The sequence below is a fragment of the Euprymna scolopes genome, chromosome 33 (assembly GCF_053919585.1).
Source record: "Euprymna scolopes isolate OS-2025 chromosome 33, ASM5391958v1, whole genome shotgun sequence".
Lineage (NCBI taxonomy): Eukaryota > Metazoa > Mollusca > Cephalopoda > Sepiida > Sepiolidae > Euprymna > Euprymna scolopes.
Window position 1 is genome coordinate 75051276 of NC_136514.1, and position 23216 is coordinate 75074491.

The window sequence follows — 23216 nt, forward strand, 5'->3', positions numbered from 1 at the left end:
TTTTTTTTTTTTTAAATGTTAGACAAGATCAGAAATGGCGTTCACATCTCAATCGCAAAATATAAACAGGGGCTGAAGAGAGTTTGACATAGGAGACCATATATGGATCGCCTTGTTTGGATTTTAAACAGATAGTACTAATGTTTTTCTCACTTTCTGTATCATGCATGCATGTCCCTAATGATGTATGTCTGAACAGAGCTGAAAGGGAGAAACAGACCAAATATCAAGGTCTCATGTATGATATAAAAAGAAACTGGAATCTTAGGGAGATATCAATCATACCAGTTATTATATGTGCCACAGGGCTTATGAAGAAGAACCTGAAGTCCTACCTAACTAATATTCCTGGTGAACCAAGAAAAATCCAGACAATTGCACTTAAGGGAACAGCGAGGATACTAAAAAGAGCTCTCGGTTGGTTTCAATAAAAAGCAAGGCAATGTTGGCAGCTGGTTTGGCTGCCCCATACCCAGCATTACAGTCTTCAAAGGAAGAAAATTAAATATATATATATTAGCAATACACATGAAAAAATTGAAATAGCTTGAAATATTTCGATATTGGTATGCATAGAAAGAGCTTGATGAGCTAAGAAAGAATCTTTTTAAATTTTTAAAATCTGATTAAAATTAAGGAAGTTATGGCTATTTTTGTGCCTCACACGTTTGGATATTTTTCCCTCTTTAAGACCATATGCGTTTCGTCACATTTTTTACACTACTTTTTCAGTAAAAATGTCATATCTTTGTTAAAACACAAGACTAAGAAATGAAATTTACTGTATAAGTGTATTTTTGTACAAGGAATCAGAATATGCAACTGAAAATCTCCCAAAGTTTATGGTTTCCAAATAATCTGCAGTAAATGTGCATAAATATGCAGCAATTCCTTAAAAATGCCATGTATCCATAAACAGAAAAGAAGTTGGAGAACTCAAAGTTGAATTGTAATGTGCTTTATGTACAAAAAATTTAAATCTAAACATAAGACCATTTAAAAATGAATATATTGCAATATTTCTTTGGTATTATTGTAGATTAACACCTTCTGTTTAACCCCACTCAACTCCTTCTGACCACCCCTCCAAAATGTGATTCTACCTTTTTAGGAAATTATGTATAAAATGCCATGAAAAACTTTAATGAAAGATAAACAAATTATTTTAGAATTGAATGTAAAATAATTTCCTATTACAGATCATTCTAGCATTTTAGGGCAGTTAACTGTTTTTTTTTCTATGGGAAAATATGCATGCTTTTTTTTTTTTTTAAGATGATTATGTGTAGTTTTAAGAGGGTTTCTATGCAATGAGAATATGTGGAGGGTTGCCACTCGGACTTTGAATTAATTGTAGGGCTAAGGAAAATTATGTGTGAACATACTGAAAACTTGACAGAGACAAAGCTAACAAAAACAATATTAGAGGGGGGAGCGGTTAGTTTCACAAAAATTTAATGTAAAATAATTCACCATTTCCTGGCCATTCTAGCATTTTAGGACAGTTAACCAATTTATTTTTATGTGTATTTTCTTTAAGGAAGGATCTATTTTTGTTTGTTTGTTTTAGATGCTTGTATGTGGCTTACAGAGGTATTTTGTTGGAGGGGGAGGGGGGCTTGCCACTCGAACTTAGTGTTATTGTTAGGGTTAAAGAGTGTTTTAGGAGGAGACTTGCCACACATAATTTGGATTAGAGGTGAAGTTAAGAGAGCTTTTTTTCAAAGAGAGCGTTCATCACTCATATTTACTGTTAGCGGTTCATAATTATTGGCTTTATATTATATATTTAGTTTTAATTTAATAAGAAACTGCGTTGCGAAATTTCAAAGAAAATTCCATAAATTTGTTGATTTCTATTTTCAAGGTTGAAGGTGTTAATTCTATAGGCCGTTTATACTACGCTGGAGCAGGTTGTAAAAATATCTTTCGCTTAATAAGTAGAAAAAAAAATTAACGAAATAAAAAGCTTCCTAATTGTAGTTTGATGTGTTTTCTAATTGCTTTTAAAATTTCAAGAATATTGATATAGATTTTGAGGGTTTGTATTACTATACACAGATTCGAAAAAGTTGTCAAAAAAACAAATATATAACAAATAAATGTTATCAAAAGCAAGTTACTTTTCTACCTAACTGGATAATTTTTTAGTGTTTTTATTTAATGTAACATGTTTATTCAGCTTGAAAACAATGTTTACCGATGTTTTGGAAAATTTTAAATGGCGCCCGCCGCCCGACTCTCTTGAAACGGTAAGTTTGGGGAAAAGAGTTAAAAATAAAAAAAGTAGACAAAATACTGCTAGAAACTCGCTCAATATATGTTACCGTGACATAGGCTGACATATATTCGGTGAGTTTTTAACAGTATTTTGTATAGTTTTTTTTTTTTTTTTTAATTTTTAACTCCTTTTCTCAAACTTACCGTGTCAAAGAGAGTCGGGCCGGGCGCCATTTTTAATTTTCCAATACATCGGTAAACACTATACGTTTTTCGAGCTGAATAAACATGTTACATTAAATAAAAACAAAATTATCCAGTTAGGTAGAAAAGTAACTTATCTTGACTTTGATAACATTTATTTGTTATATATTTGTTTTTTGACAACTTTTTCGAATCTATGTATAAACGAGATTTTGATACTTATTTTGATTTTGAAAAACAAACATTTGTGGCTGTTCGCAGTAAAACATTGTTTTAATTCACTGTTCAAAACTAATTTAAAGAATAAAAGTGCATGCAAGCTATATATCTACAAAAGTTTATTTTGTTTTTTTTAACCATGTTTAAAAACATTGACGAAAAATGTGAGAACTTGCAACAGATTCATAATGCCGAATTGGTTGGGATTGTTATTATACATTCTGAAAACTGAATAGTTCTAAACTAATGTTATTCTGATAACAAAATAGCTCTAATTAAACATAAGAACATTTATATTCATATTTCATTATGTTTTCATTTTGTTTCATTTTGTTTTTCTTAATTATTTTCATTATGTTTCATTTTGTTTTTCTTAATTCGTTCTTGAATAAAAATTAAAGAACGCGTGTTTGTTTATACACTGTGCTATGGCTGATTCTACAGGCTGTAGCTGCTGCTGCTGCTGTTGCTTCTAGTAATATTAACTTCATTTGACCAAATTCGAGGAATAGAAACAATTTTTTTTTTTCGGGTAGGTCCTTTTAAATTATCAATTACCGCAGTCCTACTCAACATAAAATAATACTTTTAATTGATAAAGATAGTAAAAAGATTGATTTACTTACTACTGGGTGTCCGAAGAATTTTTTTTTAAAAATGTTCGATACTCGGCATATTAAAGTCTTATTTTTAACACGACAAAAAAAGAAATGGTAAAAAATATTTCGGACACTTGACAGTATTAAGATTAACACCTCTTCTTATTGATTCCCAAATTTCATGACGAAATTCTTCATACAATCACGGTACGGGCCTTTAGAAAACAGGGGGGGTCATTACAAAACCTTACCGAAAACGCCATTTTATGACGTTCACATTTTTATCACTTTATTTGCTTAAAACTCTTAAAATATATAATGTACATTCATATTTATTAATTCATTTGAAAGTATATTCATTTCCGAACAAAACAGTAGTAATTTGAAGACTTGAAGTGCTTTGGTTTAAAAAAATATGGCTATTTTAGTAGAACTACCTTGAAATCTGATTATCCAAAGCGTTTTTTCGTCCGTGTGTATTACTATATATATATACTAGTAGGACTACAAGGTGTTGCCCGGGGTCATATAAAAAAAAAGGCTAAAAAATGTATGTAACCTCCTTATAATAAAACTGCTACCTTAATCCATTTCTCTTTCTCTTTTCCCCTCTTCTCCATATCCCACTCGTATATTATCTCCGCCCAGCTCATTCATCTCTCTCATTTTAATGTACTGAAAATAATGTAAATCATTCACCTCTCCAGTCTATTATTATAAGAGACAACATTGGAAATGGCTGAAAAACTGACAAGAAAACTGACCTAGTTGAACTCCAAAGAACAAATATAAAAAAAAAAAAAAAAAAAAAAATTAGAGAACTTGACTGTCACAAACGTTTATCAGAATAATCTGACACAAGGATATTTTCTCCTACAAGTAAACCATGACTAGTATTCAAAATCACATAGTATTCAAAGCTCAAATATAAGACCCCACCCCCCCAATGGCTTACACGAGGAATGGTGCACCTTCTGCAAACTATGTTGCTTAGTAGGTAGGGAAGGGTGACAAAAACAGTTGCTATGTCACTGGTAGGATTACTACTTCTTGTTAATCTCAGTGTTATGTGACCAGTAATTTAAGAGTTTATTGGTTAAATATTGACAGACAGACACATAGTTTTATTTATATAGAATTAATTAATCCAAGAGTTAACACACTAAATAGTCTGTGCTTCTCCAGAATTCCCCCTACATTAAAATTAAAATAAAGAAACATCTGTATAATGTACATACTTTTGGTGAAAAGAAAATATTGTACACCAAAACTCACATAAATTGATCAAATAGTTTTATTTTTTAATAAGAAAATCAAGTTTTGTAGCTCAGGGAACAACGACAATATCTCAACGCCATCTTGAAATGAAGGAAAATAACTTAAAATAATTCAAACTTGTGAGATGGGAACTTTGGAAAAACTTAAAATCACTTAAAAATGATTTTCTTTATAAAACTAAAACTATTTGATCAATTTACATGAGTTTTGGAATATGATATTTTCTTTTCATGCAGATTATTCCTTTTTTTTTATTTTTTAAAAGAGGAGAAATTTTGGACAAGCAATTTATTTTCTTAATAAGAACATTAAAAATAAAATAAGTGGTTTGATCTCTATAGTCATTTCCATAAAGTGCGAACAAATGGACGAGAAAGAATTACTAAGTCCAATCCCTCCTTTGTCAGGGGGAGGGGACAATTTTCTTCATATAATAGAATATATGCATAAATAAAATTGTAAAATTTATATTAAAATACTAGTCACATAAAAAAAAACTTGTTCTAGGTTAATTAAATCATAAAAAAGTTTCAGGTCACTAACAAGATTAAAAAGAAATGTCTATAATTTTGAGAAGGCCATTTTATGTTGAAAGCTGAAGTCTCATTTATACACACAAACAAATAATTCTAATTTACATTTTTGACACAACTTAATCATTAATATTACCATGTATGTATTATGCTAAATTATTAGTGCAACACTATGATAAATAAAACAAAAAATTGCAATAAAAATACAATAACAAATAAAAAAAAATTTAAATCAAGGATTTATTTACAGAACAATTTCTTTTCTGGAGAAAATTTAAAAAAAATAAAATCTTGTGTAACTCAAGAAACAGGTAAATAAACAAAAAAAATCAGCAAAACAAAAAAAATTTTCTAATCTTAACACTAACAGAAGTAAATGAAAAATTTTATATACATTATATATTCATATGAAAATTAATTTGATAGCAGATAAAAAACAGACAAGTTAGAAAAAATATTGGATGCACAATAACAAAAAATTTTAAATTCATAATTTTTTAAAATAATTATTCTCTTATGAGCAAGATGAAAAATAGAGATAAAAAAGGATAAACTGAAAACTTTAAAAATTCATTACAATTTCTGTTTTTTTTTAATTCCTTTATGAAACTAAATATAAAAATGAAAGACAAATTAGTTTTAACACAGCTGAAAGATGTATGAAAAAAGGACAATAAAAGTTCCCACGTGTGTTAAAAATATTTATGATGGTTGCTAATGAAAACATGTTAAATTTAACGATGAATTCTTGTCCTGGAATCTGGTAAGACCAAGAGACAACAAGAAAGATATACTATAACATAGTTAACTAGACTATTAGGGAGGGGAAAATTAATTTTAACTTCTTTACAAACTTAACATTTGAGAACTTGAATAGAATGTTCGAATATTTATCTCATATAGAAATCAAGTATTATACTCAAGGGCTCCCTCATTTCTGAGAACTTAGACTAGAGTAAAATGAAACAGAAAAGAGACATTTTTTTTTTATATAAATAGATTATTCCTCTCCCCAAAAAAAACATAGGAAAAAATATAAAACAAAAATTTATTTAAAATAGAAAAAAAGTTCCCATCTGCATAAAAAAAAAACTTTAGATAGTTGCTGATGAGGACATGTCCAAATTTAATGATGAATTAATAGAATAACAAAATAATTCAAAATTTTGATGAAACAGGAATTTAATAAATTGGTTTGTAGACATTTTAAAAGATATGAAAAAAGGACAAAAAGGTTGATTTGTAAGTATTTAGAGAATCTTGATATACATAAAATCAGAAGACAACTTTATATATTTTTTTTAATTAGTAGAGATTTGAGTGACAAACGAGAAAAAAAAAAACTTCTGATGAATTTCCTAACAAGCAAGGCCAGGTTCCCACCAATCCTTCATACTTCTCACAAATGTAAAATTTAATATAAAATGATCCCCCTTTTTCTGAGATATTCTAATTTGTTTAGAGCAGTTAACAAAAAATATCTTTTCTAACAGCATTTCTTTTTTTTGGGGGGGTAAGGGTAGATTTTTTTCATGCTGTACAAATTAGTAAGAGAAGAAAAAAATGAATTTCCAAATTTTTCTGAATTACAAAGAAAGCAAAATTCCATCCCCGATTTTGTGTTAATTGTATATTTATAAAAATCAAAAATGCAGTAAAATAAAAACTGAATTTAAAAATTCCCATTTGAAAGATAATCACAAAATTTGGTTGTTTTACAGCACATCAAAGCCATTCGAGTTATTTAATGCCAAATCCATTAATTTGAAAAAAGTTTTTATGTTTAAAGATTTTTAAAATCTTCAAGGAGTTTGGTTGTTATGTTTTGCAGTATATTAATCCTTTTCAAGTAATTTAATGCTAAATCCAGTAGCTTTGGAAAAAGGTGTTTATGTTTCAAGCTGTTTATATTTTCAAATATTTATTCATGTTGTTTGGTTTGATTGTTTTGTAAAAGAAAATTGTTTTTGTTTTTGATTGAATGAATGGAAAAAAACTATCAATTTTGGGTGCATTTTTAGTAAGGAAGTCAGTATGTCCAGATAGCCTAATCTGCTCTAACAGGTATTAACACTCCAGGTTTGTTAAATTTTGAGACATTATGTTGACCAAAGATGACGGCAGTAAATCAATGGTAGCCGATGTCTGTAGATTGAACTACACTCTATGAAAGTAGACCTGGAAGTAATGGTAAATTAGAGGCAACTCCACATTCCCCACAGTTGCCAAATAAGGCCTGACCATTGGATTTCCTTTATGATCACACCCAAGATCAATTACAAGATTAAATCCAGTAAAATTTGTTTGCTTTTAAAATGCTAATGTAAAATATTTCTTTAATTTCCCATCATAAAATAAAACTATGTACATTGCAGGCAAAGATATTGTTAAATGAACATTGAACAAGGAAAAAAATGTTAAATAAGACACAGACAAAAAGAAAAATAATACAATGTAATTAATACTGATTCAGTCAGTTTAAAATATTTCCAACAAAAATACATTTTCAGATAGGAACACAAAACAAAAACATTCAAGTATGATTCAAGTGAAAAAAAAGAATAGTTAAGTGTTTTAGATGTTTGTTGAAAAATAATTAAAAAATTGATAATCGATAAAAAATACAATAAAAAAGTTTTTTGCAAAGAAAATGTGTACACACAAAAAAATGCTGAATATTTTTAAATTACTACATTCAAAGCATGATTATTGAAAAAAAAAAAAAAAAAAAAAAAAAAAAGGGTCCAAAAAAGAGTCTCAAATTTAATAGGTTCTCTACTGTCAGCGAATCTCCAATCTCCGTCCCATCATCATAATATTGCATCCCTGTGTTTTACAAATATTTTAATGGAATGTGGTCTAACGAACTCAGTACACTTGTATCCTCTTGACAGACATACACCCAACAAAACTGTCTAGCAGCAAAATTCCACCCCTTCACTACTGAGGTCCCTAGATGCTAGAAAATTCCCTTCTTTGATGTATTATTAGCATGCAAAAGTTTAAATGTAATGTGAACAAACATCTCGATCATCTCTCCACACAATCTCCAGTAGACAGGTCCCAAACAGTAGTCCCTTACGTCTAATTGGCAGTAGGCCTTGCTTACGGTGAGCAAGAGTTAAAAAAATATACATCATAAAAATGAACACAAATAATAAAAAAAATCTCTCCTATAAAATGTAAAACACCATTTCCGCTGCATTTAAAGCAGAAATCAGGGAATACAGTTATTATTAGACACAGGTTTGAATACTGTTCAGATCTAACTTCTCCACAGTAGATAATCGTAAACTATTTCAGTTAATAACATTTGCCTACACAAATATTTTTTAGCATCTATTTTTTAAGAAAGGGAAAAGTAACATAAAATTTTTACGTTAAAAAAATAAGTATTTATAGCTTTTTAATTAAGTAGAAATAAACACAAAAAGCCCAATTGCAATTGTCATATGAAACTTACATCAAAATATCTTTTGTGTTCTTCAATTGTAATCTTACTGTTCTTTTTTCCTGTATATATGCAATCCTTTTATTGATATTAACAGCAATTAAAGTGATTTAATAAAAAAAAATGGATAAATTACTAAAAGTTTTCTGAAAATATGTTTATTAATTTTCAAGGGAGATAATTTGAATGAAAAGATAACTAACAAGAAAGATATACTGATGAGACATTAGAGTTCATTAACAGAAGGGAAGTAATTGTTCTCTTTCTCTCTGCTTGCTAGTAGAGATGGCAGATTTTGTTTTTCATTGTCTTTTTAATTTGATCAATGGTTTAACTTAAAAATAACGAATAGTTTTTGTTTAGGAATAGTGGACAGAGGTCTTGCATTTATAGTCAAACATTCCTTTCCAGCCTTTTCTTTAAGGGGACTTGATTTTCAACTACTTGTTATTAATTACTAAATTGTAAGTTAAAAAAAATAAAATAAGTAAATAAAAAAATCTTCCCCACTCACACACACAATCACTTTAGCAAGTTTTCTTTTTTCTTGCTAATATTGATTCAAAAAGAAAAAGGAAAACAGAAATAAAAAAAGAGAAAATGAGTTTTTGCTTCTCACTTTTTTTTTTCTTTCTTGTTGTTGATGATATTACGTCTATTAGAAATATCTAACAGTCACGGTGTAACAGAGAGGAGCAGGAGTACAAATTTACTCTTTCAATTTGTCATGTTCAACTTTTTATTTTGATATTCAACGAAAGTTATGCACCATTAAAAAAATCATCCAATATTTACATATGCATAAAATTATTCTGAAACCATTAATTATACAAAACTGATTGATATACATCGATTTACCTTATCAATTTCAAAGTATTCCTTGTCAACTTTGCTTGGTTATAAATTTGGGGGGAAAAAAAAAAAAAGAGAAAAAAATTTTTTTTAAATGAGAAATTAGTCTCGTTTTATTTTAAAAAGAAAAAGAAAATGGCAGATTAAGCGAAAAACTCAAATTCCACTTATGGTAATTTATGAAATAAAAATCTGCTTAGGCATTAAAAGTAGTTTTATGTTGGTTTCATCATATATTACTAAATGAGGAATCATTTCCATTAAAAATTCAATTAGCATTATGCATCTAAAATTGAAAAAAAAAAAAAAAGCATGCTTAAAAAATGTCCATGTTATGTGAAAGAAGGCAAAGTTAAAGAAAATGACCACCAAATTTGTAACATTATCTTTATCTAACAACGAAACTCAATTTTAACTAAAAATAAATCCTGATTTAATAATATTTGTTGCATCAGTCAACAATGGCATTCACTCTACGTGGGTTGAACCGGCTTCCTCCAAAGGAGAAAGTTCCATGGGAATATGAAATTCACAAATGGTCCCCAGTTGCATGTATATCTTGGTCAGGGGAGATGATGACATTAAGTTTTTGCAGTACTTGCAGGAAGGTATTAACATCTTACATATAATGCTTGGTATGGTAATCACTGACCAGGTTCAATGTCATTTAAGTTTGGTGATCTAACAAAAACCGGTGTGTAAACTTGATTGTGCCATATATATATATATATATATATATATATATATATATATATATATATATTATAGTAAATAATTATATTAGCCCCTTTAAGAAACTTGTTTCTTACTGTTGAGCACTTTCAGTTGAAATAAAAGTTGGTCAATTTAGCTCTTATGCGCACATCATCATATAATGATTAGATCACTCTGATAGACATTAAAAGCATTTAAAAAAATAAATGTTTAAATTTCAACAGTATTTCTCACGATTAATGGCAGCTGAATGGATTAGGTCCTTGCTAATGAAGCCAGACATGGCTTCTGTTGCTAGGTTCGAATCTATCTCCTGGTGTTAATCATGACACTCTGCACTGATGATTCCCGAAAGGATGAAACACTAGTGTCTGTAGGTATTTAATGATTATATATATATATATATATATATATATATAATTATTAAATATGTGTGTGTGTGTGTATTTACATTATTTAAAAGGTGATGTATTCCCATATAAAGTGCAATTCTATAATGCTTTTTTGTATTTGTTCCATAACACAACACTATAACCATTGATCAACAACTGTGTGGTTTATCTGAAAGTTGAAATAAAACAGAGGTTATTTTTCCAGGCTTAATTTTGGTGACAATTTGCCAATGGATTCCAACAAATGATTAACAAAATTCTGAAACAAGAACAAAAAAAAAAAATGAGAGGTAATAATGGAAATGTTACCGATTTATGCGAGTCATCTGCATTGTTGGTGGCTTCACGTAGGTGCTCGTTGGATTGTGAGGAACTGGAGGTGCAGTTAGAGATGGAAACGGTCGCTTTGCCTTAGATTCCGAACAGAGGTTTATATCTACAAGGAGAGAACAAAAAAATAAAAGGTATTTTATAAAGAAATTATAGAACCTGAGAAATTATATATATATTATAAATATATAATATAAATTATATAATTATATAATGTAATCCTAAGAAATTATAGAACAGATTAAAATAAGTATATTAAGTTCGCGCAAAAATTTTTGTGAATTTAAAATTCCAATTTGAAAATGAAAAAGTATGCTTTAAAAATCTTGGTTCACAACCTTTGCTCTCTATAACTTGCTTCCATTTGTTAATGAGCTTATAATGCCTTGCTAATAAATTGTTTTGATGCAAAATATGAATTAAACTAATGTTCAATATCCTCTCGTAATGTTAACCCAAGGTCATCTAGATGGTTTTATAATCCTCAAAATAAGTGATAATCCGAGGGAGCTAGGTCAGGAGAACATGCAGGATAAGGAAGGTTTCCCAAAAAATTCTCCCAGATCTTTGGTCAGTAGTGCTGTGTGAGGAGAAGCATTATCATGATGAAAGAGGACTCCCTTTCTGTTGACTAAAGATTGTTTTCCGGTCAACATGGATAAGAATAAAAGAAAAAAAAAATGCTTTAATTAGATTAAGAAAAAAAGTTCTAAATTAATCATGGTGATATGCTTAAGTAATGACAATATGCATAAAAGAAATCACAATTGGTTAAAATGCCCAACAACAAAAAATCCAACAAAAACTTTTGCACCAACTTTATTTAAGAGGTGTTATACGAGTATAATTTTAAAATTGGAAACATGTTTGTTCCCAAGGCTTGAAGATACAGAAAATAAAAAAGGAAATGGTTTGGTTTACATCATATCAACCATACACAACGTTGCCCGGGGCAAAAGTGTAAGATATTTTTTATCAAAACTTCTTTCTCTCTATCTTTTTCTACTTCCTCCTCTCCGGATTTCTCCCCTCCTTTTCTTCACCTCTGTTTTTTTTCTCTGCTCAGCCCATTCTTTTCTCTAGACACACACACACAAACAAACAACTCGTTCATAGATTGCTTGAGGAATTAGCTGCCAAAGGGAATTAACTACTTATTTAAAGGATGAGTTATTTCCCTTTACTCAGTGCATATCTGAAACAGTTTAGAGTCAAAGTGTGAATATTTTTTTTCCTGAATTCTAAATATTATTCATCTGAGATGACACTGATCAAGAGGGATACCAACTTCGTAGACATTTGTTTTGTTGGAGAGTCATACGCCGGTAATGCCCATTTTTCATTATGCATGTGAAGCACGTAACCAGAGAGCTGAGCAATGGAAGAACCCAGGCAAGACTGGAAATGAGATGCCGTAAGAATATCTAGTCATTTTACTACTGCATGCAACACTTGAATTCATTACTTTTTTTCTCCCCTTTTCTCATTCTAATTTTTATTGCCTTAAAGCGTTATGGACGTGCATGTCAAATCTCACCCACATGTGAGAGTTTGATATCACAAGTTTTTAAAACATTGCATTGGAGCAATCATTTTTTTTTTCTTTCAGAGATATCCATTCTCACCAACAATTTCTTATAGCAGGTGAATACATAAAACATACTAAAATTTTGTTGCTTAATTTAAAGTAATTTTATAAATACATAGATTGTTTTTAGTTTATTACTATTTCAATTGCCACACTCATTTTCAAATGCAATTGTTTTTGCATCCTTTTTAGCATCATTTATGGTAAAGTTTTAATTTCATTTCTTTCTTTTAAATTCATTAAATTCAATTAATTAAATTTATTTTTAAAAAATATTCTGAGTTTATTATTTTTGTCAAGAAATTCTTTTTATATATATTTTTAAAAAGTATTGTTTAAACCTGTTAAAATGTAGTCAAGAAATAAACATATTTCCATAAAAAAACGTCTATGAGTAAAACTAAACCGTTTCTATATTTTCAAATCCCTTGGAATTTTTGGCATGAACAAAGTTTATAACACTTAAGAAATTCATAAGTTTTTGGTACTTATGCCAGAATACAGACCATGTTGAAATGCTATTGTTTTGAAGCGCAGCTTTGTTTTAATTATTTATTGTTCGATTTTAGTTAATTTGATTAATCATTGTTTGTTCTTAATTCATAATTCAGTTTTTACAGTATTTGATTGTTGTCTGCTTAAAACATACATAATTTTTCTTTTTTTTTAGTTATATAAATAAAACAGTAGATGTATGTCAATGTGAAAATGTTTAACCAATAAACTCTTGAAATTCATAAAGGATGGTTTATAATGAGTCAAATCTTTGTTTGGATGGATGAATAACGCATACAGAAATATGTCAGCAAGTTGAAAAGTAAACAGTTCATTTTAACTTGCCAACATATTTCTATAACTTTTGTGCATGTGCAAATTCATTCACAGCTCGAAGTGGTTTAATTTTAAACCTTTCTTATGTATCTGTTTATAACACTTAAGAAATTCGAATGGTAAGGAACATAGCTGGAGTGCTATATGTTTTGGTTTTGATTCTAGCTGATCGCACTCAAGTCATTTTTTTTTTTTTAAATCGTTGGAAATCAGTACTATATACTAGATTCAATATAATATTCAACAGAGAATTGATTCTGTAATAACAAATATAAAAATCTGCATGAATTAAAATATATTTAAGCATATTTTATGACTGGGCAAGGCCAGCCACCCTTCTTCCCAACTAGTATTGAATAAAGTTTGGTATTAGTATCAATAAAATCATGTTGCTTTCTTTTCTTTGTTTAAGTAAATAAATTCATTTTAATTTTTTAAATCCAGGAAAGGAAGGGGAACGAGGGATGTGGAAAGAAAGAGATAGAGGTTTAAATAGAAATTATATTATGCCTTTGCTCTTGGAAATGCCAGGTAACCTTAATTTCTCACATTGGTTGCTGCTGAGGAGGTGCATAGTGGGTCGTGGGTCATACATATAAAAAAAATAAAACTTGAAGCACAAACTAGAGAAACAAAAGAATCTAACACATTCTGGGTGCGTGTATGACACCATCGCAGGAAACGCTAATGTTACCATCTTAGTCTTCTGTTAAAGCCATGTTTCATCAATCGACGTCAGCTCATCTTGAACTGATGAGATACAATCTGCAACCAACAATCTTAAACTGGAAACTGTCCACCATTGTCGCAAACTCAAGATAGTTCGCAAGATACTGCAAAATTCACTGCCACTCCTAAAATGGTCTGTAAACCATCTCTAAATATATTGATGGATGGGTATGTCTAATCTTTTGTCCCAGTCACAGTCTACATCCTGATTAACAATCCTATTGCAACGGCTTTTGTGTGCCTTGGTGAAACGTAAACCCAAGGTTTACTTTCATCAGACTCATATTTCTCACTTCTTTTTATTTTTTCCTTTAGTCCTCACATTTCATGAACAAGGTTTCTCACAAAAGGGGGGGGGGGAATTGGTGTTTCCTGTGTTAGAATCTATCTAACATTTAATTTGGGTTAATTTTTGATTTTGAAGTAATATTTTTGTTTGCTATTTTAGTTCATTGGATCAGGTGGTTTCATACCTTGTCATACCATAAAAAACAAAAACAAAAATGATTTTCTATAACTTTGTTCTGCTGATAAACTTATTTCTACTTTTTTTTTTTTTTAAATTTACTAACAATTTGGAGGACGGGGGTGTAATTAGCATCACAGATAAATACAATTTCGAATAAAAACTTATATCTGCATCCATTTTCTTTTTTTGCAAATTATTTGTTAATGCATTTCTTAAATTTAGCAGAGAATAAAAAAGCGCTTACTTACCAAGTTGCTGGTTAGCGTATGTTTTTCCATTTTCGCTAATAAGAGCTAATCTTGCTTCATGCTCCGATGAATATTGAATGAAGGCGAACCCTTTATGAATGGAAATCCCATCAACAAATCCATATCGTCTAAATATCTGTTCAACGTCTTTTTGACTGAGTGCAAATGTATTTAGATTACCTACAAATAGCCGGGAATTTGCTGTTAGTGGATCATTCGTATTCGAACCAATCTTTCCAGCCATCATCATGATTAGAGAGTTAAAATCTGAAAAAAAAAAATGCAATTAACTTTTAAAAAAAACTTGCATTATGTGAAATTCTTAGGTTTTTGGTCCCCCGACAAAGGGAGGGTGGACCTGTAAATTCACCCTTATCCGTTTATCTGTTCGCACTTTTCTCAGTAACTACGACTTGGAATTTTTGGAAATTTTGCACAAACATTAAACATGATACGAGTAAAAAAGTAACAGCACGGATTTTCCGGGAAAACTCCAGTTACCCCTCTCTAGTGGTGCCTTTCAGGTTAAAATGGCTAAAATTGACACTTTTGTGCTTATTAAAAAAAATTGATGCCTTAGATTTTCATAAAACTTTCTGAAAAGTTGTAACTAACTGATTTCTATATAATTTTGTTTGTTTATACTTCGCAATAACTCTTGGGTGTGCCCTAGGGCCTCTTTTAGGACTAATAAAAACATTTTTGGGACTATTTTACCATATTTGTCCAAAATTTTCTGTGTATGTCTTTTTAGCAGTTTTGCTAAATAGACAAGGTGAGGTGCTGAACTCAAATATGTTAAGGCCTTGGGAACTTAAAACTGCACCATTTGTTCATTTTCACCAGGATTTGATGTCCCCTGGGGATTTTGGGGGCTAAATCAGGAAGGGGGGCAATGCCTCGTTCACTGTGCATTCACAAGGTACCATGTATGCTTCACTTGTTTAACTGCATATCAAACATTTTCACACGATATGTCATATCGAGTCATTTTGGAAAACGATTTATGTTTCAAGTTATTTACAAGTAGTAATATCTTCAAGTAATTATTTATGATGTTAGGTTTAATTGTTTTGTAGAAAGAAAATTGTTTTTAACTTTGTAGGACATGATTGAGTTTTACAAAGGAAAGGAAAAAGACAATTACATCAATGTTTGGTGCATTTTGGGTCAGGAATCCAGTATCTTCAGACTGTCTGATCTGGTAGCATCAGATGCTCTTAAAGGTGGTAACCGCGACGGATAGATGGACATTGTCTGAAGATAGCGGTTTCAATCCTACCCAAAGATGGCCAGAGGTTTAATTGGTCAAAACATGGTGAGACGGCAACAACTACGGATGGCAGTGATTGCTGAGAATGCAGTTAGGAGATTCGAAGTTCCTATCCGTCGCGGTTACCACCTGACGAAGGCCAGAGGAATAGTTGGCCGAAACGTTTTGAAAAACAAAAACTAATAAAGATGAGAATAATAGTCCAAAATAAAAATAAATTAATATATATAATGCTCATCTCAAAAATGAATTCCAATTAAGGAATAATATATAAGTACCTGCACAGTTTCTAATCCAACATATTAGTAAATAGATCAGCCATTTTAGAATCACTTGACATTTTTAGACCTAATTTTGCGAGTTTAGCCTTTTGTTGAGATTATTTTTTAAAAATTAAAAAAAAAAAAAAAAAAAAAAAAGGGCTGAATTCACGAAGTTTGGCCTAAAACATCAAGTGGGACAGATCTGAACAAGAATCACCCCTCCTATATATTAGTGCCTAATCAATAATAATCAACGGAGAAAATTTTAAAAAACCAAAAGCCGTTCATGGAGAGGTTGGCTGTTTATTCAGAAAACCATTCTTAATTCTCGTTCATGTTTGCCAAATTTTTTTGGTAATCTGGGAGACTAGTGTCCATTCGATAATAAGCCGCTGAAAAAAAATCGAAAACAAAAATTAAAAAAAATACAAAGGGGGGGAAGGTTACTGTTTTCATACATGTGGCGTTATGTGGCTTTTGAATTAGTAAACTGTCATTCCTGGAACATCCTCAGGATTCTCTCTTAATACTCAGAACTGACTCTGAATGTACTTATTTTTGGTATTGTTTGGTCGTTAAATTATTAATTGAAATAATTGTGATACTTGTGCACTTATTGTACTGTGCTGAAATAATAACGTTATTTAGAAAGCCATTCTTAACATAAGGAGAGGCCGTTTTGTAACTATTCTATCCTTTCACCTAACAATTTAATAATAAAAAGATATCGTAACACTTGAAATTAACTTGAAAATACTATTTTTTAAAAATAGTGTGGTACAATAAGTGCATAAGCCCCCAATTTTTATAAAACTGGAACTAATTTTGTTAAGATATCATTGTTTCAATGACAGAATCTTAAAGCTAAAAGCTTCAACATAGAACCCTTTTCAGAAAACGATTTGTTTCATAAAAATAATCATAGAATTAAATCCATTACTGTGCATTTCGGTTTCTTTGTAAACAAGTCAGCCAATTTTTTTTTCAGTAATATTATTTGAATTGCAACAAAAAAAAAAAAAAAAAAACCAGAATTCTACAAAATAATTAGTTTTAAAAAGCTTTAAATGATATCAAATTCCAATATTCCGCGATATGAAGTTTAAACAAAGATTTTTTTATAGCAGGTTTCCAATATTAAAAAAAAATATATTCATATAATAGAATATATGACTCTTGGTAATATAAAAATCAGAAATTCAACATCGGCCTAAAAAAAATTTTTGATTTTATTATTTGAATTAATATAGTGTCAACTTTATTTTTGCGCCTTTTTCAAAAAAGTATGGAGGCATCCAAGTAACATTATCTTTATATGCATAAGTTTCAACAGAAGACATTAAAATTAATTTATTTTATTAACTCTCAATTGTATAGTTTGATAAAAACAATCTATGTTTTACAAAAGGTAAGTCTTATATTTTTATGCATTTTTTTTATGTAAATTTTATTTATTCATAAATTTCTGCATAAAAAAATGTTTAAGTTTATAGAGTAATGTATAAATTTTGATTTCTTTGCAGCTTTTTTTCTTAACATGGACTAGTTTGTTTTTCTTGTAATATATTAGCCTGGGTGTCCAGCGTTACCCGGGTGTTTAGAGGTGCGTGTTAAGCAAAAAAAAAAAAAAAAAAAAAAAAAAAAGTGGTAGTAGGCAGGCAGGCAGGCAGGCAGGCAGAAATCTGTACCTCGAAAGAGGAAAAGAACCTAAAAAAAAAAAAAAAAAAAAAGTGATGTCTTTGCTGTTGCGTCCATAGCCAAACCAGAAGTGGCAAAGGTTTAAATTAAGGTTAGTCAATCGACAGAGGGGATGACTTTCAAAAATATCGAAAAAAAAAAAAAGAAAGCAACTACTCCTTGTAGAAAAGTGCCAGTTGAGGGTGAAGGAATTAATGTTCTTAGCCAATTTTTTTATATTTGTCGTCCGAAGGGGGGAGCTTCAAAACGATACCAATTTCATGAAAATCCGTCACCTCTGTCAAAAGTTTTAGGTAGACATACATTTAAACAGACATGTGAGATTAATATTATAGATGAGAAATTACTTTTTTTGGCACTTATGTAACTGTGCTAAAATAATAACATCAGTATTTAGAAAGCCATTCTTAACAGGAGAGGAAGTTTTGTATCAACCCCGATTTTGTTTGTACTTATCAGATTGATTGTTCTAACTGCCGAGGTGTATTCTTGCACTATTTTTCATTTTTCAGGCCACCAGTTTTCACAAAGACAACGGGCTGAAATGGATGTAAGAAAACTCACTCGAGGCTTGTAGTCTCAAAACCCCTTTGTCTCATTGAGACGCATTAATGCCCTAATGTGAGGCGAAATGTTATTATTTGCAAACACCAATGCCTTACGTTGGGCGAAATATATTCATCGCATACGGTCGTGCTCTGCAAATTGACCGACTTTCATTATTCATTAGTCTCGCAGAGACGAAATTAAGGTCTACATTTTGACCTGTCCTTTGTCCGCCATTCGGACAGTTATTCTCAGTGAACTCCATGATGACTACCGGACTCACAGCATTCACTGACTTGTTGCAACTATTCTTCGAACAGCATGAAGTATTGTATCCTGCAAACACGAAGATAAACCATGAACTACTACCCTTTTCAGGTGTTACCAGTCCTGCTCAGCAGATAGCTAAAGATGACACATCTTATGCAATTTGGATTTTTTTACTTAAATAAAATTTACGTTGACATTTAAAGGTGAGTCTGTTTGGATTTCTGATTGTTTTCTTTTATTCTGCCAAAGGCAAAAACTGAGGTGAGAGAATATCTTACACCAGTTTTTTTGCAAAAGATTTTTTTCCTTTTCCCTTCCTCTCTATATATTTTTTTTTTGCAAGAGATACATCAATTCATAATTGTAGTTTAATTTCTTATAATCGTTAACTTGCATTATAAATGTCTACATTTTCTTTTGTCAGATTGAATTTTTTAATATGAAGCGTTCTTTGATTGTCATAATTTGTAAATTGTAAAAATAAATAAGAAATGCCTGTTAAAACACTTGAGGGGACTAATTCATTAAAACTTAGGGAGCTGGAAGTGTCTCTTAAATTGGGACATCAACGTCCCTTTCTTTTTTCTTTGTTTGCAAATGATTTGCGATTAAAATTCCAAGTGGGCAAATTTGATGAGATCACGACAAAATTGACTAAGGAGGGGTTTCATCTTTGTCCTGGATACTATAAACCGAATGGGTCTGTTATTCATGAAATGATAGGCCGGGATCTTATTCAACGGATAAATAATCTCCGTTTAATTAAATGTTTGAGAGGTTCTGCATGGAAACTCCCCAAATACATAATTCTCTTCGGTAAGGGATCTAAATTTTTTAATTTAAATGCAAAGGTTAAGGACGACTTACCGGCCTTTGATGAAGTTATTAAAGCACTACCTACATGCAATTCATACTTAATTGATAATTAGTGTTAAATCCTATTGCTACATATGAGGATGCACTTCAACCGTTTTTCAACAATTCTGCTGTCGAACGTGGAGTAGAAAGGTTTTTATCCCTAGATTCCATAGGTATTGATGAAGAAAAAATAAATGCCTTCAAGGAGGCTATTGTTCTTAGGAACAGCAAATATTATATCGATCTACCATGGGACTCTGAAAAAATTCCTGAAGTAAAATCCAATTATGTGCCCTCACTGCGAATAATGCAGAGTGGCCTAGTCCTTAGACAGTAAAGGACTGTATGATGGATTATATGCAAGTCTACAAGGAACATGAAGACTGCGGGATTATTGAATCCTTCTCTGTTCCACATGGAATGTATGAGAATTATATATGGATTCCCCACAGACCTGTAATTAAGGACGGTCAGGGGGTAACTATGAAGATCTGTCCCGTATTCAGCTGTTCTATAAAATGTAAGGGTGGTACTTTGATTAATGACGCAGTTTATTTGGGCATAAACTTAACTGCACAATTGCTAGATATTTTACTAGCTTTCAGGAAAAACAATTATGTTCTTCTGGGCAATTTACGTAAAGCATTTTTACAGATCTGATTGAAATCTATCCCAGATGATAGATTTTGTTTCTTTTTTAGGGTGGACGGAAAATTGTACACCTACAGATTTAATACAATTATATTTGGCTTTAATGCTAGTCCATTTATACTGAGTTTTATGCTCAAACTAGTGGGGGTGCCCGGCGTTGCCCAGGAGTTTGTAGGTGTTTAAAAAAAAGGAAAAAAAGGCTGGAAGTCACACCACGAAGGAGGAAAAGAAGGTGAAAAAGAGTTGGTAATTAACTTTAACTAAAAATAAAAAAAAAGATAAAGAGAGAGAGGTGGGATAATTAGTCGATCTCGCTAACCATAACCCACCATAGCGGATAGCGAAATGAATGAGTTGGTAAGTAAGAAATGAACGTTGCTTTTATAGCTGGCCGGAGGCCAGTTAGGCTTCCCGCTTTCTGCCATTTTATTTATTTGTTTCTCCACGATGTTGAGGAATATCAGCTCCTCTCAAAAAGGGGGAACTCTGGCAGTATTCAAATAAATAGCCCCCCTATTGATCAAACCTAATTGACTTTAAAACATCCCTGGCCCGGAAGGCCAGGCGGATTCCTTTGCTTCGATTAATTCTGCTTTATACGAGAAAGACAAACAAACACTCGAAAGGAGGGAATTTTTTTAAACGCGATAAAAAGATAGAGACGATGCCCATTTCCATTACATCTCCTTCCTCCACCTATGAAAAGGTGCTGGGTATCAATATTCCCCCTCAACGGGACTCCCACAGTAATAGACGATAATGTCAAAACAAAACGTGGCAAATTATCTCAAGTTTTGAGTGTTTACAATCCATTATCATTTCTTCTTCCTGTCATTGTTCAGGGGAAGAATTTATTACCTTGTGGCAAATACCAAAGAATTAAACAATCTATGAGTTCCCCAGATGTGTATTCCTGGAGGACTCCTCAGTTGAAATCATTTGTTTCTTCGATGCATCTAAGCATGCTTACGGATTCTCTTTATACGCCCACAAAGGGACTCAATGTTCCTTGATATTCGCCAAAGGTGGCTTCCATTAAAGAGAAATCACTCCCTACATTAGAATTGATGGCTATATAGCTGGTCCCTGAAGTTATTCCTCAGGTTTTGAAGACCCTAATACCTATCAATATCAAAGCATTTTTTCTTGTGTCTGATGCATAAGTAGCCCTGTCATGGGTTTTAAATGGGAAAGGTTCAAAAAAGAATATTTTTGTGGAAAATCATATATCAGATATAAACAAATCTATGGAGGAGGTTAGCCTAAAATGTGGGGTAACCCGTAAATTCAAATATATTCCAGCAGATCTTTTAACCAGAGGCATTACAAACTCTAAGTTCAAACAAGTGTTCAAATTTTGGATCTGTGGACCAGATTTGCTAAATCAAGTTAGCATCTGCTGGCCCATATCTCCTTTAGCCTGTCTTAACGACAATAACACAAAAATCGTAACACGTATGTTCTCAGATGAAACTAGTTCAGACGAGAGTCGTCTACCAATTAAAATATTTTTAAATTACGACACCCACCGAAGTACTGACACCTATAAAAGTGCTAAATTGTTGCTTTTTCTCGTATGCAAAATGAAGTTTTTCCCTTGGAATTGGATTATTTGAAACAACCTTCAAAGAAGGTTGCACCCCCAAAGGCTTATTTCTAGGTAAAGATGGACTGATGTGGACCCATTCAGAACTCTGGTATTTTCCCATATGATATAAAATTTCTTATACTGTTAGGAAAAAATAATCACCAGACCAAACTGCTAATTATTGAATCACACTTGAATTGTTGCCATATAGAAGCAAAGTCTACCCTTAGCAAATTAAGGCTATCCGGGTTTTGGATCCCCCAGGGAAGACAAGCAATGAAATCCGTTCTCCGCAGCTGAATTATATCAGCATTACAAGCGTATGCTGTATTTTCATGGACATCGGCAATGTGCTTCAACAAGTCATATCTTTTTTATTTGTTGTTCAATTTTTAAAAGAATTACATTGATGAAAAGAGAATAAAATAAGCATTCCAATGATAGTAAATTTTTTTTTCTTTTATGCGTTCAATATTTTTATGCTCCAAGTTAAAACTGGAAAAAAACGGTAAAAAATTATGACAGCAAAAAGGGAAACAGTTTTTTCAATGTTTACATTTCATCAGTTACGTTTGGATACATATGCGCTGGGTTAAATTTGATTGGATATGGCTGAAATTTTACAGGCTATATAAACAAAGAAATCCATCTTTACTGGTGTTGGATTTTTATTTTTATGACAACAGGAAGTAAAGTTACGACCAAGCAAAGTTGACAAAGCATATTTCAAAATTGATAAGATAAATCAGTATATATCATCCATTTTCATATAGATAATAGTTTCAGAATTATTTTCATGTATAATATGTAAATATTTGATAATTATTAATTGCGCGGAAATTTCTTTAAAATGTTATCTTTTATAGAAATTCAAATCCACTTAAAGAGAAACGGCTTGGTTTTCGCTAACCATTGCTGTCAGTGTATTAACGAGTTTGTATTCTCTTAAAAATAGAAAACCGTTTTTTCTGCTTTCAAAACAAAAGCAGAAAAAAAGTTTCATTTTCTATTCTGGGTTTGTCAATTTAAAAAAATTATTTTCAAGTTTTTCAAATTCGATTTCCAAACTAGTATTTTGTTGTTTTTAACGCTTGTAGTACACATGTACTAACCATTTTTTGCAAACGGACTATCATCCCCACTTGCTTATCAATAATTATAGTTCTGAGGATCTTTCTCCAGACCCTCTTAATAGAAATACACTCTTGCGTTCCCCTGAACTGAGGAATGAATTTGTCAGTAAATTTAGACGTATTTGGCACAATGACTATTTGCCATTGATTAGAGAAGTAGACGCCAACATTACAGATGACAGTCCCGCACCTAAGCTGTTGGAGGGCGAAATCGTTCTTATCAAATCCCCAAATATGTCCCGACCCCTCTGGAGTTTGGGCAAAGTACTTAAATTATTG

General features: G+C 31.1%; 1 protein-coding gene across 1 annotated transcript in view; it reads right to left on the minus strand.

Annotated features, from left to right (window-relative positions):
- The window catches only part of LOC145258303 (uncharacterized), a 70508-nt gene that overhangs the window by 42789 nt on the left and 4503 nt on the right, over positions 1-23216 (minus strand). Inside the window, exons 2-3 of the mRNA XM_080116350.1 lie at positions 14658-14924; positions 10772-10898 (exon numbers count right to left, since the gene is read on the minus strand). Coding sequence (XP_079972476.1) covers positions 10772-10898; positions 14658-14907 — 377 coding nt within the window. The 5' untranslated portion in view covers positions 14908-14924. The remainder of the gene's footprint in view (positions 1-10771; positions 10899-14657; positions 14925-23216) is intronic.